Source organism: Callorhinchus milii, unplaced genomic scaffold (assembly GCF_018977255.1).
Source record: "Callorhinchus milii isolate IMCB2004 unplaced genomic scaffold, IMCB_Cmil_1.0 Scaffold12, whole genome shotgun sequence".
NCBI classification, from domain to species: Eukaryota; Metazoa; Chordata; class Chondrichthyes; order Chimaeriformes; family Callorhinchidae; genus Callorhinchus; species Callorhinchus milii.
Window position 1 is genome coordinate 177,257 of NW_024704753.1, and position 14,074 is coordinate 191,330.

At 46.6% G+C, this 14,074-nt stretch overlaps 1 protein-coding gene across 4 annotated transcripts; it reads left to right on the forward strand.

The window, feature by feature from the left end:
- Window positions 1-6: 6 nt before the first annotated feature.
- Window positions 7-13,435, forward strand: nek4 (NIMA-related kinase 4). 4 transcript variants are annotated; one of them, XM_042339444.1, is made up of 16 exons: window positions 7-245; window positions 2,011-2,277; window positions 4,096-4,293; window positions 4,622-4,729; window positions 5,877-6,031; window positions 6,164-6,302; window positions 6,511-6,876; window positions 7,560-7,616; window positions 8,054-8,179; window positions 8,439-8,489; window positions 9,073-9,139; window positions 9,902-10,017; window positions 10,641-10,726; window positions 11,213-11,418; window positions 11,836-11,969; window positions 12,069-13,435. In XM_042339444.1, exons 1-16 carry the CDS (start codon window positions 159-161, stop codon window positions 12,162-12,164), a joined length of 2,259 nt encoding a protein of 752 aa, XP_042195378.1. In that variant the 5' UTR covers window positions 7-158; the 3' UTR covers window positions 12,165-13,435. The 4 variants fall into 4 exon arrangements, with proteins under 4 accessions (XP_042195378.1, XP_042195379.1, XP_042195380.1 ...); XM_042339447.1 differs by lacking the exon at window positions 7-245 and adding an exon at window positions 1,164-1,237; XM_042339445.1 differs by lacking the exon at window positions 8,439-8,489.
- The last annotated feature ends 639 nt before the right edge of the window (window positions 13,436-14,074 follow it).

Here is a 14,074-nt window from a genome sequence, read left to right on the forward strand (position 1 = left end):
GGGCGGTGGTGGCGCTGTGTGTGTGTGTGTGTGTCGGGGCCGCAGTCCCGCTCCCGGGCGGTGGTGGCCCGTTGCCTGGTGATGGTGAAGCTCGGTCTGGGAATGAATGAGGAGACGACTCCGGGCGGTGCTGAGGGATCGCGGCCTCCCGCACAGTGATGGAGCGGTACAGCGTGAGCAGGACGGTGGGGAAGGGCAGCTACGGGGAGGTGCAGCTGGTGAAAGACCGCAAGGAACTCCGCCAGGTAACGAGCTGAGGCCCAGCGCCTGCCCGCGGCTCCCAGGGCCCTGAGGGCTGTGGGTTACAGCCTCACGTCAGGGTCCAGACCGCGGCTCCGCTGTGTCTGTTCACAGTGAACATCCCATAACTCTTCAAGTTTCTCCTCGTATCGTGGCCTCGGCCCAAGCGGACCATTGGACATTGTTGGCTTCAGTCACTGTGTGTGTGGGGGTCACTGTGTGGGTGGGGGGGGGTCACTGTGTGGGGGGGTCACTGTGTGTGTGTGGGGGGTCACTGTGTGTGTGGGGGGGGGTCACTGTGTGGGGGGGTCACTGTGTGTGTGGGGGGGTCACTGTGTGTGTGGGGGGGTCACTGTGTGTGGGGGGGGTCACTGTGTGTGGGGTCACTGTGTGTGGGGGGGGTCACTGTGTGTGTGGGGGGGTCACTGTGTGTGTGGGGGGGTCACTGTGTGTGTGTGGGGGGGTCACTGTGTGTGTGGGGGTCACTGTGTGTGTGGGGGTCACTGTGTGGGTGGGGGGTCACTGTGTGTGTGTAGGGGGGGGTCACTGTGTGGGTGGGGGGGGTCACTGTGTGGGTGGGGGGTCACTGTGTGGGTGGGGGGTCTGTGTGTGGGGGGGTCACTGTGTGTGTGGGGGGTCACTGTGTGTGGGGGGTCACTGTGTGTGGGGGTCACTGTGTGTGTGGGGGGGTCACTGTGTGTGTGGGGGGGTCACTGTGGGTGGGGGGGGCATCGCTGGTCCAGATTAATTGGTGCGTTTTGCGAAACAATAATCATTTTTGCATTTGATATTGCGGAATTCAGATCGGAAAGACGTCTCAAAGTGTTTTAGAAGACGAAGGAGTGTAGGGATGAGAGGATGGCCGATCGTATGGTTAAAGAGGAAGGTCTTGTGACGGACCTTGAAGGAGGCAAGGGGCGGGCGGGGGGCGGCGAAGTGGAGGATCTCCAGGATAGAGTTCCAGAGGATTGGAGCAGAGAGACACGATGATGGCAGGGTGAAAGATAATAATACATTTTCAAATAATAATACATTTATAAATCAAATAAAATTGTTGAAAGGTTTGAAGAGAAAGTTCTGAGAAATCATGGCATTACAGAGCAGCTTTGTGCTTGTATGGCTCTATGTATTGCTCCCCCACCTCTGCGACCTTCTAACCCCTGATCAACCTGCCTGCACCTTCCGCTCAATGGGCTCTATCCTGCTTCACTTCCCCCACCTCGTCCGCCCCACCATTGGTGGGCGGGCCTTCTGCCACTCTGCTTTTGGAATTCCATCCTGTCGTCCCTCCGCCTCACCTCATCCCTTGCCTCCTTCAAGACCCGTCTCAAGATCCTCCTCTTGAACCATGCCTTTGGTCACCCTCCTTCCACCCTCTGCCCTCCACCCTCCCCAACTTTCAGCTCGGGTCTGAAGCACTCATTGTCCAACACCTTGGGATGTCCTCTCAACGTGAAACGCGCTACAAATGTAATTTTGTTGAGCAACTAAAGTCATGTCACAGAGAGATTGAAATTGAGAATCCCTCAGTACATAAATGAATCAGATATTTATCTACTTAAACAACAAATTTAAAATGCAACCAAACAATTTAGATTTGTTTAGAGCTTTTCATGTCAGGAGCAGAGCTGAGGCTGATGGTACACACATTTATAATAATCCAGCGCCTTGGGGCATCCCTCCGATGTGAAAAGCGCTATACAAATGTAATTTTGTTTTGTATTGTAATCCTTGCATTTACACTTCTCTCTGTTTGCGCTTGTTTTTCAGTACGTGGTAAAGAAGCTGAACCTGAGAAATGTCTCGAGCCGCGAGCGCCGGGCAGCAGAGCAAGAGGCACAGCTCCTGTCCCGGCTTCGTCATCCAAACATTGTTACCTATCGCGAGTCATGGGAAGGGGTGGACGGACACTTGTACATTGTGATGGGCTACTGTGAAGGTGGTGATTTGTATCACAGATTGAAAGAACAGAAAGGCAACCTGCTTCCAGAGAGTCAAGTGGTGGAGTGGTTTGTCCAGATTGCTATGGCTTTACAGGTACTGCATTGGACTTCCAGCTTTAGGAATGTAATGCGATACAGAACAGGCTCAGTGGACTGAATGGCATCATCCTGTTCATCATAGCTTTGTACATCAGCAAACCTTTATATTCACTATAGAGTCACTTAATTGAAACGCAAAATACTGAAAATCTGAAAACAAAAACAGAAGTGGCTGGGAACATTCAGCAGGTCAGGCAGCATCTATGGAGAAAGGAAAGTGAGTCAATGTTTCGGGTCAACGACCCTTCGTATGACGTTAACTCACATTCCTTTCTCCAGAGATGCTGCCTGACCTGCTGAATGTTCCCAGTCACTTAATTGAATCACTTATTGAATGTGTGCATGAATACTGAGCATCAATCCTTTTAATAATATCTTTAGATTAGGAACTTCACAGCTTATCAGAATGTGTTTACCTGTAGAGAATTACTAACGTAGTGCAGCACAAATGGCAACATGGTCTACATAGGAACATGGGTAGATTCTAGGAAAGTACATGGAAATGCAGATAGAAATATAAATTGGAACACGAGTTTAGACAAGGGAACTAACATGGGACTGCACTGTACTTGGTGCAGTTTCTTCATCCCTCTCGGTCATTGTGTTATGCTGTCAGTCTGTGTGTTATGCTCTCAGTCTGTGTTACGCTCTCACTCTATGTGTTACTCTCTCAGACTGAAACCCTAGTCCATTCCATTCTTTGTCACCTCTTGGCTGGACTATTCAAACGCCCTCCTCGCCGGTTTCCCATCCACTACCATCCATAAAATCCAGATCATTCAAAACTTTGCCACCCGCATTCTCACCCGCACCAAACCCGGCTCCCCGATTACCTCAGTCCTGGCCAGACTGCACTGCCTGCCTATCCCAAAGAAGGTCGACTTCAAGATCCTCACCCTCGTATTCAAGTCCCTGCACTCCTCTGCACCCCCCGACCTCTCTGACCACCTCTCTCCTCAAAACAGTACCCGTTGCCTTCGTTCCTCCAGGTCTGGCCTCCTCCTCGTCCCCGAGTCCTCCGCTCCACCCTAGGTGGCCGTGGCTTCAACCACTATGCCCCAAGGCTCTGGAACTCCCTTCCTCACTCCCTTCCCCTCGCTCCCTCTTTTCCTATTTTCAGATCCCTGCTGAAGACCTTTCTCTTCGACAGCGCCTTTGGTCACCTTCCTCCCCCTGGCTTGGTCCCGGGATCCGTTACTGTGAAGCTCTGAGACGCCGTCCGGCGTGGAGGGCGTTATGTATATCCAAGTTGTTGTTGTTATTGTAGTCTGTGTGTTACGCTCTCCATCTGTGTTACGCTCTCTCCATCTGTGCCTTACGCTCTCCGTTTGTGTTACGCTCTCCGCCTGTGCATCACGCTCTCTCCGCCTGTGCGTTGCGCTCTCTCGGTCGGTGCGTTACGCGCTCTCGGTCGATGCGTTATGTGCTTTAGGTTGTTAGGTTGGAGTCCTGTAGCTTAGTGGTTAGAGCACTCGCTTTGCAAGTGAGAGACCTGGGTTCAATTCCAGGCAGAGGGCGAAACCTTGGGCAAGTTTCCTTACTCCACACAGAGCCTAATAATAATCCCTCCAAAACCAAAAACAATGATAAATTGGTCATTTTCAATCCACGACTGTTTGTGGGACATTGCTGTGCGCAATTGGCTGCCACGTTCGCCCACAAATATACAGTCAATTCACTTTACAGTAAATTACAGTGAAGCGCTTTGGGACGTCCTCCCGACGTGAAAAGCACTATATCAAATGCAAGGATTATTATTATTATTATTCGGTGTTGATGTGTCATGTGCTGCTCAATGTCCTTTCTGTTCCAGTATCTACATGAGAAGCACATCCTGCACAGAGATCTGAAAACTCAGAATATTTTCTTGACCAAATCAAATATTATTAAAGTAGGAGATCTGGGGATTGCTCGCGTGTTGGAGAGCCACCATGACATGGCCAGCACACTGATCGGAACTCCCTACTACATGAGCCCAGAGCTGTTCTGTAACCGGCCGTATAATTATAAGGTACAAACTGTGAGCGTGAAGCGTGGCACCAACTGGATGTTTATCACTTATCTTTTGTTAGACAAGACTGATCACCCCGGCATCAGAGTCCTGCGCCCCCCACCCCACCAACGCCCCTCACAATCTGGGACCAGATTTCCCCAAGAATGAAAATGCACTGGTTGCATTTTGATGAAAACACAGAAACCTGTTTCGGTATTTGTGAAACACTTAATAGATTTTCTTTTTTTTTTTTACCAATTTTAGTACTAAGATGATTGCGGTCAGTGTAACAGTGCCCAGAAGAGGCTCTGGCTGTGTTAGTAACGCTACTGTTTGTTTCTTGCAGTCCGATGTCTGGGCGCTGGGATGCTGCGTGTTTGAAATGACGACACTGAAACACGCCTTTAACGCCAAGGACATGAACTCTTTAGTTTTCAAGATCATTGAAGGGAAGGTACAAAGTCAGCAGTGAGATTAGTTGCTTTTTATCCACCTGCTACCTCCGTCCCCAATATTAATGACTGAGAGAGATCAGAACAACCCCAACTCCCAGCGTTAGCCTTCTGACATCTCTCGATGTTTCTGTATTTTTCCTGCTGTTTTTCTGTTCACAACAATCTGTATCCTGGTGGTTTCAGTCTTGTTTCCTGTAGACGGAAATATACTGTAAGCCGCGGCTTTCTGGACACCGCAATCTGCAATTCCTATCCAGCCGGCCAGGTCCCCATGTGTGTAGACCTCTGACGACCAACATTCCCATCAGCAGAGAGTTTAGTTGCCTGATGCCAGCATTGTAACTACACTTAGCCCAATATTTCCAGTTGCCAAACTGTAACTCGCCCCCATTGTCTCACCAGCCCGAGATTAAGTGAACCATCTGAGAGGTCCCAAGCGAGCAAAAGGGCGAGAGAGAGACAGACCAAAGAGAGAGAGAGGGAGGGAGGGAGAGAGGGGCTGTGAGAGGGAGTGTGGGGAGGGCTGTGAGAGAGCAGTGGGGCTTTGAGAGAGGTGGGGGAGAAATGGGGCATGGCTGTGGGAGAAGTGGGGGCTGTGAGCAAGGGGGAAAGGGGGCTGTGAGAGAGAGAAAGAGAGAGAGGGTGGCAGGGGGTCTGTGAGCAAGGGGGAGGTGGGGAGGGCTGTGAGTCAGAGGCCTCTGAGCAACACAGGGAGGCCAATATTTTGACCTATTTTGTTAGATTTTGCTCCTCTAATAAGTTTTCCATCTTCATACCACATCCCCGCTCTTTCCCTGTAATAATCCTCTAATCCCTTATTATCTAATTATTATCTTATTATCACGTGCTTATTATCTAAATCCCTTACTATTGCCGCAATCGATTGCCAACCTGGCAAAATAAAACTCTCTGTGAGTTGAGAATCTTTCCTGATCTCCCCTCTGCGCTCCCAGCAACCCTACCACTGTTACATTTTGAGAAATGCTTCACATTAATGTGTGAGTGTAGTCGAGCTGGTGGATTGGGTGTAACTGTAACAACAACTTGCATGTATATAGCGGCCCTCAGGCTGGGTAGGGCCGAGCGCTTGTCCCTGTGTCTCCTGTGGCGCTGGAGGCTGATCTCTGCCCTTGTCTCCCTGTGAAGCTTCCCCCGGTACCGGAGCCCTACAGCCGGCAGCTGTCGCTGCTGATCATGAGCATGCTGAGCCGCAGACCTGAGGAGCGGCCAGAGGTCAAGGCCATCCTCAGGAAACCCTACATCAAGAGCCACATCGCCGTGTTCCTGGAAAACACAAAGGTGTACGTATGTTTGACAAAATACAAATAAAATTCACTGAATTAAAATCTTTTTACATGAATCGCATTGTTTAAAGAGCAAGGTGGCCGTTGAATTATGAAGTTGATATTATTTTTAATGTATTTTTGATGCAGAAAAGCCATGAAGACCCGTAAGAGAAACGTCCCCGAGGCAACCCCTCCCAGTTGCTCGGCTGTGTCACCGCGGAATCAACCGGGCCCGTCCTTGGGCGCCCCCCAGCACGACTACAATCCGTCCCGCAAGTTTGGAAAGGTCAGAGGACATTAGAGCAAGTAACAGATTGGAATTCTTAGTCTGCACCAGATTTTGGTTGCTTCAGCACTTGATAGAAGTGCAGAGAAAGAGCAGTGAATTAACGTCAGGGACATTTAAGCGCTACTAAGTTATGTGTGGAAATAGATGTATCACATTTGAGGATATTTAAGTTTACAAAGAAATGTATTGATTTGCTGTGTTCCAGGGGGGAGAAAGTGAAGCTGAGGAGTACGGTGATCATCGCTGTGCTGGTCGGCCAGTGTCCCAGTGTTCCGCTCCCAACTCGAACCTCAGCAGCACAGATACTCTCGCTACGCTCAGCAAGGTGGACATCAGTGTGGTCTCCGGACAGCAGAGGGGGAGCGGGAATCCTGGCCATATAACAGTGGCCGAGCCACGAATACGTTCCATTGACTGTCCGATCACAGAACCCACAGCAGCTGGTGTTCCCCTGGAGGCAGATCCTGCTGATAAACCCAAATGCCGCGTTGCTGGAGCTTATGACGAGAAAGAGGCCACGATGTCCCTGCTGCAGGCTGTGTGTGAGGCTGGGCGATCGCTGGCAGAGCAGGTACAGGCTGTTTCACGTGGCAATACCGAGTCCTGTCTTTACACCGTGTTTCTGCACTTCATGACAACAGATGAGTTATGGCTGTAGGTTCTGAGGGCTGCGTCTCACAAGAGACTATTTAAAATAAATTATCATAAGTGTCATGTGAATTGTAAGGTAATTTGGAATCCTGTAGCTCAGTGGTTAGAGCATTCGCCTTGCAAGCGAGAGACCTAGGTTCAATTCCAGGCAGGAGGCGAAACTTTGGGCAAGTTTCCTTACTCCACACACCTAATAATAATCCCTCCAAAACAAAACAATAATAAATTGGTTGTTTTCAATCCATGACTGTTTGTGGGACACTGCTGTGCGCAATTGGCTGCCGCGTTCGTCCACATACGGTCAATTCACTTTACAGTCTATTCTGTGAAGTGCTTTGAGACGTCTAGAAGATGCTATATCAAATGCAAGGATTATTATTATTAGTATTAAGGTAACACAGTTGACACGAAGGCTGAATGCCTTCTCTGCTTCAGTACAATTCTCAGCAGGAACTGTGTTTTCAGATATGAACCTGAGTAAGTAAGAGAATACGTAAATCTGTCTGCCAAACCGTGTGGCAACACATCAGACAGCACAGTGGCCTCTTTGTTAACAATTATTCAGGAATAATAATTAATTGGCTTTTGTTTCATTTTATACAGATGAGCTTTGACTCCACAGAAAAGCTGCTAAGGCCATTTGTGCCTGTTGAAGTCTCAGTGAGTTTGTGTCTCTGGTTAATTACTGTACAAGAGTTTAGACAGAATGCCTGTGAGCTGTGCCTGGAAACTGCAAGTTTAATTCAAGGCTAGTTTGATTGTATCTCTTGCAAAACTTGGTGTAAATTCTCTTATTAAATAAAAATAAAAATGCCAGCCTTTCCTTGGTTATTGTACTGGAAGTGAAAACCTCATGTAATGTCTCCCCCAAATGGCAGCACCTCCAGCAAATACACAGCCTGAATTCACAACCTTCTGTCCCAGAGGCCAGAGCGCTGCAGACTGAGGTTTACTGTGTCTGTGAGAGACTCTACCCCACGTTAAGGGCAAGTTGTTGTTGCTGTACTGTTTGCCTGGCCTCTACAGTGTGTGATTGTAACCTTCAATTACTCCAATTTGCTCTCAGTCACTTAGTGGAATAATTTTTTTTACGTTAGGAAAACTGTTCGGGAATGATGGCTGCTGTGCCCAAGGATCGCGATCATGTTCCTCATCAGCCACAGAAATCTTGTTCTGAGCCGGTAAACTCCCATCAATATCAACACAGAGAGCAGAGTGAGGAGGTGGGAAACCAATACATTTCAGTAAATGTGTCCAGTCCCATCACCTCAAAACAGACTAGTGGCTCCTCAATGGCCAACCCCACATAGTGTATCGATCCCCTTCTTTGTACCTCTGGGTTACAGAGGGTTAAATCAACTGGGGCTCCTATTCCAAGGCCACCACCCCCCCCCCCCGCTTTCCCCCAGGCCGTTGTTCTGATACAATCAGAAAACTATCATTGACTTTTATCTGAAAGTTGAGCTTTTTTTTCTCTTCCAGGTAAAAGCCCCAGCCCCAAGGTTACGGTCTCCTCCACACAGCACAGCTCAGGTATGTGTGAGGTGTTACCCTGATCCTGGTGCAGTCTCCCCCTCAGTGATCAGCTGTGCAGAGCGGCGGGCGAGACCCTCACAGGTCTGTATCTTCATTATCTCAACCTTGTGTGGTTCTCGCCAGCCCGTTCTGTAGCTCTCTCTCCTCTCTCTGTGTCTCACTCACCCCCGCTCCCCACACATCACTCACACCACACTCCCCCGACACGCACATCACACTAATGAAGCCTCGACTTTTAATCCAATACAAATTACATTTATACAATAACAATTTGGAGTTATATAGCGCCCCTCAGGCAGGGTAGAATCTCACAGGGCCTTTCATATTGGGAGGACATTTTTAAAGATTCATATGAAGTACCGAAACAAGCCATTCGGCCTATTTGATCTGGCTAGTACTCACACTTCATATGCATAATTATCACAATGGCAAAAATAACATTGTGTGTTGCTGTACATATGTTTTTATGTTTGTGCAAGTGTATGTGTGCACACCCACCTTTGTGTGCATGGATGGGTGGTAGTGGGGGGCTGGGGATGTTGACCACGAAATGTGAGGTGACAATTGTGTGTGTGATCAGGAGCGGCCGTTGTCTGCCCGAGAGCGGAGGAGATTGAAGCAGTATCGGGAGGAGCTCCCTCAGCCAGGTATGTCAGTAATACAGGCTGTGTAACCTCATTGTAAACCTCCCCTCCTCCATTGTGTCATATACAGAGTAAAACCATCTTCCTCCTCATTAGTGGTTTCTTCCCCCCCCCCCCCTTCCCTCACACACCACCCCCCTCCCCCACCCACACACAAATCCCACACAGATGCACACCCCTCACACACACACCCCTCACACACCCCACACAGATCTGCATCTCACACAGACTCACATCCCATTCACACCCACATCCGACACACACACCACCCCCACACCACACACCCCATATCCAGACCCACACCCACATTCCATACGCACACCCCACCCAACCCCCACCCTCTTCTCCCTCACACACACAATGACCATGCCCTTCATTGGGAGCTGTTTTGCTGCTCAGCTGTGGGCTTATTCAGAGCAGATCCACCGGGAATGTCACTGATCGGCATTGAAGCTCCCAGTGGGTTGATTCCTTATGAAGGATCCCAGCAGCAGTTTCAGACCTGTCCAGTCTGAGTGCTTCCTTATGGGATTAGTGTCACATTACTCTGGTGTGTGTCCGCTATGACATAAACACCCAGAGACAGACATTGTCCTGACTGCTGTCACCAGCTGTTGTGTATGTGGTTAATGGGCTGAAGGGCTTTCCTCACCTTCTCCTGTGATCAAAACCTCTGTTAATCATTATTCATAGAGTTATACTGAGCATTTTATGTATTTCTTTTCTATTCCCCCCAAATGTGGGCACGTATATGTGCACATTCAGTGTCCACATCTCACAGGAGCTTCCACAATGCAGCTGGACACACAAACTCAAATGAAGAGAATGAAGGTGTTAAACCGAGCAGCCTCTCCTCAGCTTTTCCTTTTCCCCAGGAAAAGGTAATAATTCTTACAATAATTATTATTATTAGATAAAAGATAACTGGTTTATTGTGTCACAGTGAGTGTTATTGTTGTGTTTGTAATGTTATCAGTTTGTGTTACTGATAGTGTAACTAGAACCATTGAAATTTACAATACAGAAAATAGCTCCTCACCCCATGAGCTGACGCCCTGAGAGCGATTGTTTAGTCCTATTCTCCTGCCTGTTCCTGTCCTATTTTATAATTCTCCTTTTCATATTTTTATCAAATTCCATTTTAAAATGTAATCTGAATTCTGCCACATCCATAGTCTAGGTCAATGGTGGCCAACCAAATAAATATTTACATTCCATCAACTCTATATAAAACAATTCTTCACTGCTTCCTTTGTTGTTTTAATAATCACATTAACTGTATTTTCTCCAGGTGACTGACTGACTTAAGTGGAAACACTTTTCTCCCCATCTATGCTATCAAAATAAATCCCCCTCATAATTTTGAAACTGTTGTCAGGTTTCTCTTCCAACTTCTCCGTTTTGGTGAAAGCAGCTCCGGTTTTCTGCAAGAATAAGTCAAATTTGGGAACCCTGGTATGATTCTGGTGCACATTATTGCAATTTCTCATCCACATTTTGCCAGAATCTGAATGATTCGAGCCCCCTGTCAGATGATGAATGTTCGTCAACCAGCTCAACGGACCGATCTGAAGGAGACAGCAGAGAGATGTGAGTTCCATTCCAATCAGCAGACTTTTAATTATTAATCCATTTTTATACTTATGTCTTTTTTTCCAATATTGAATTCCAATATTCCCATTGAAGTTGTGGCTTGTGTTGGAGAGTGTTATGTCACTCACAAAGCCATTAATCATATGTGAACTCAGATAGCAAGAACCGAAGGTTATTCAACCTTGTCACTGATAGTGATACTAATTCAACCTTGGGTGGACTTCACAGCCGAGATCAATCCTGTCCTCACCTAATCTCAACCTATAACATCTGGTCTCCGCGGCTCAATGCTGCACTGAGCTCTGCCTTTCGCACAGCCCCAATAATAGGGCAACTTGTTCTGCATCAAAGGTTATTGGCAGGTATATTTCACTTGTTCCCTTTGAGGGTCACGTAAAAACACTGAGGAATTAATGAAAAGTTTCCCCTGGGCCAAAGTAGCCACATTCACCAGCAATGCTCCTAACCCCTTCTGTTTTTTAGGAAACAGGATTCCAGTGAAATCCATGATCTGGTCCAACTGATGACTCAGACTTTGAGTTTGGATGTTAAAGCTTCAGAGAGAGAGAATGTGCTGCCTGTTCCAGGCCCAGTGCCCGCAGCACGGTGCAGGTACAGAGACACATTGATTCTTCACGGGAAAATGAAGGATGAACCAGAGGACGTTTACTTCAAGGATTTTCCTACTGGTGTGTGACTGCTCAGAATTTAACTCCTTTATTATAATCCTTGCATTTGACATAGCATTTTATCACCTTATCGATTTTACTGTGAGGCATAGTGACTGTGTGTTTTTAGGTGAATGCGGCAGCCAATTGGCGCACAGCAATGTGTCACAAACAGCCATGGGATGAGTGACTAATTTTTCGGGAGGCATTGTTGGTCTGGATACTGGTAAAAACTTCCTTCTCTTTTCGAACTATGCCTTGGGATTTTCAACACCCACCTGAACAGGCACACAAGACCTTGGTTTAGCGTCTCAACCAAAACCATAAATTGGCTGCTGCATTCACCCACAAGCCACGGCTTTATCATGTGACTGTGAAGTGCTTTGGGACATCCTCCCAACATGAAATAAGATAAACGATTATTATTTTTGTTTTCAGAAAGTCTGACGGTGCCAGAGAAGATTAAGAGAACAATTCAAGCTCTAAGGACCGATGTTGTAAAAGGATTGGGAGTGAAGCTGCTGGAGAAAGTCTATAGCATTATGGAAGATGATGACGAGGTCAGGAGGGAGGTAAGCTCCTCATCCACACGGATTCTCAACTTCTGCCAATTTCTCATTGATCTCAGATCCACATTTCTTCACATTGTCTCTGATTTTATCACCACCCAGGAATGCCTGCAGCTACATCTCGGTACAGATTTGTACCAAAGCTACAGTCTGAAGGTCCGACAACTGAAGTTCTTTGAAGATAATTCCAATTTCTGACAAAACAGGACCTTTACTAGTTTAACAGGAAGACAGCATTTAAGAAGTGCCTTGATGGTGCAGAGATCATTGGATAATGTGTGAATCTGCAGATCTGAATGCCCATTCACAAATGTCAGATGATGCAAAGTTAAAAAGAAATGTAATTGATGACAAAGAAATTGGAAGAAACACAAACTAGTAGGAAGTGATGACACAGTACTGAGCGGCAGCAGATTCTCTTTGTGCCTGATTGAAAGGGACTCATTTCCTGCATTATACATTCTCACTTTGCTGGCAAAATATGAGATGAATAATTCATTGTGATCACTGTATTCATGGAATCATAGGAATTATAGCATAGAAAGAAGCCATTTGGCCATCAATCCTTTGCTCCTCCACTGAAGTGACCTACTCTAATCCCATTCCCTGCTCTTTGTATTTCTCCAATTCACATTTCAATGCTACAGTCTCTGCCTTAACTGACACTTGTGGGAATACATTCCTAATAACCTTCTGCTTGAAAATGTTTCCTTTCCCTCCCCTTTCACTCCATCAGTGATAAACCGTGTCTGTGTACAGCACATAGTGTAGCTATTTCACAGCACAAGACACTGCTTGTGATTAAACATACTCTGCTTTCTTTCATATTATGCTATGAACCCAATTATGTTCAAAAGTTATATTCCTAGGTCTGCTTATGTGTTTTTGCCATTAATGTGATTGTCACACTTTGTCATACACAGGAAGTTTCTTAAGGTCACACAAACAAATCTGAATAATTCAGTTCTGAAACTACTGTAGTTCAGTTAACAAAAAGAATGCACTTACTCTTCACCTGTTATTGCTTTCTCCCTTTCTCTGTCTGTTTCTTTCTCTGCTCTGTATGCTTTCTCATTCTTTTATTTTGTTTCAATGTTTAAGTTTTCTGTTCAGACTTCATTAATAATGGAACTATTTTTGCTAAATATGTCTGAGATCAGGAGCTACTGCCTGTGACGAAAAGATGAAAACTTCTTTTGCAAATGAAAATCTTAAATATAACACTAACAAGAAAAATAGCCGAGGTTTCTATATCTTCCCAGATACGCGTTGTAAAGAGAGCTTAAGATTGTCTACACTCTACATCGCTGAAAATTATTGACTAGTTTAGATAGAATATCATTGACATGTCTACACTATATATTGGCTGAAGTTGTATTGCTTTGGAAACAGGAGTCATGTACCGATTAAGTTAAGCTTTAACCAAGGATAGATTTATTGGTTTTTCCATTTGATGCGAGGAAACATTTATACTGTTATGTTTACGTATGTTGTGTCTGTAGAAAGTCTGATTCAGGCGATTTTTTAATCCAGCTCGGGTCTGAAATGCTGAACTCTGTCCAGCGCCTTGGGAGGTCCTCCTGACGTGAAAGGCACTATACAAATGTAATCTAGTTGTTGTTTGCCTCATTCTTTTTTTGGAACTGAGCTCAAGGTTGACATAGAAAGTGAGTTCCCACCATGGCCAACTATTATTGTACCCGAGGTAAGTAGGGTCTCCTTGGAGCTGAACTGGCTCCAAGGTGACATGTTTGGGAACAGAACGTCAGAGTCGAGCCCAACGTGATCTCCAGTCCAGTTCCTGAGCCAGGCGGATCTGCAGTACTCCAGGGCACTGCTGATGACAGCACAGCCAGGCTGTTCATTAGTAGGACTTGGAAACACAGTCACTGGGAGCAGGGAATCCTCCCATTCAGCTCTCCTTAACGCTGCAAGCCAAAATCCTAACGGGGTAGGGTGGTCCTAACTGGACAAGCAGCGGGAAAGCTGGCCAGACAGCACTCTCAATGGCAAGCAATGTAGTTTTAGCTGGTTAGATTCTAGCAGTTAACCCAACACATACTGGGGTTCCCATACTCTTTCAAACCCCACTGTTACTAATATTTTAT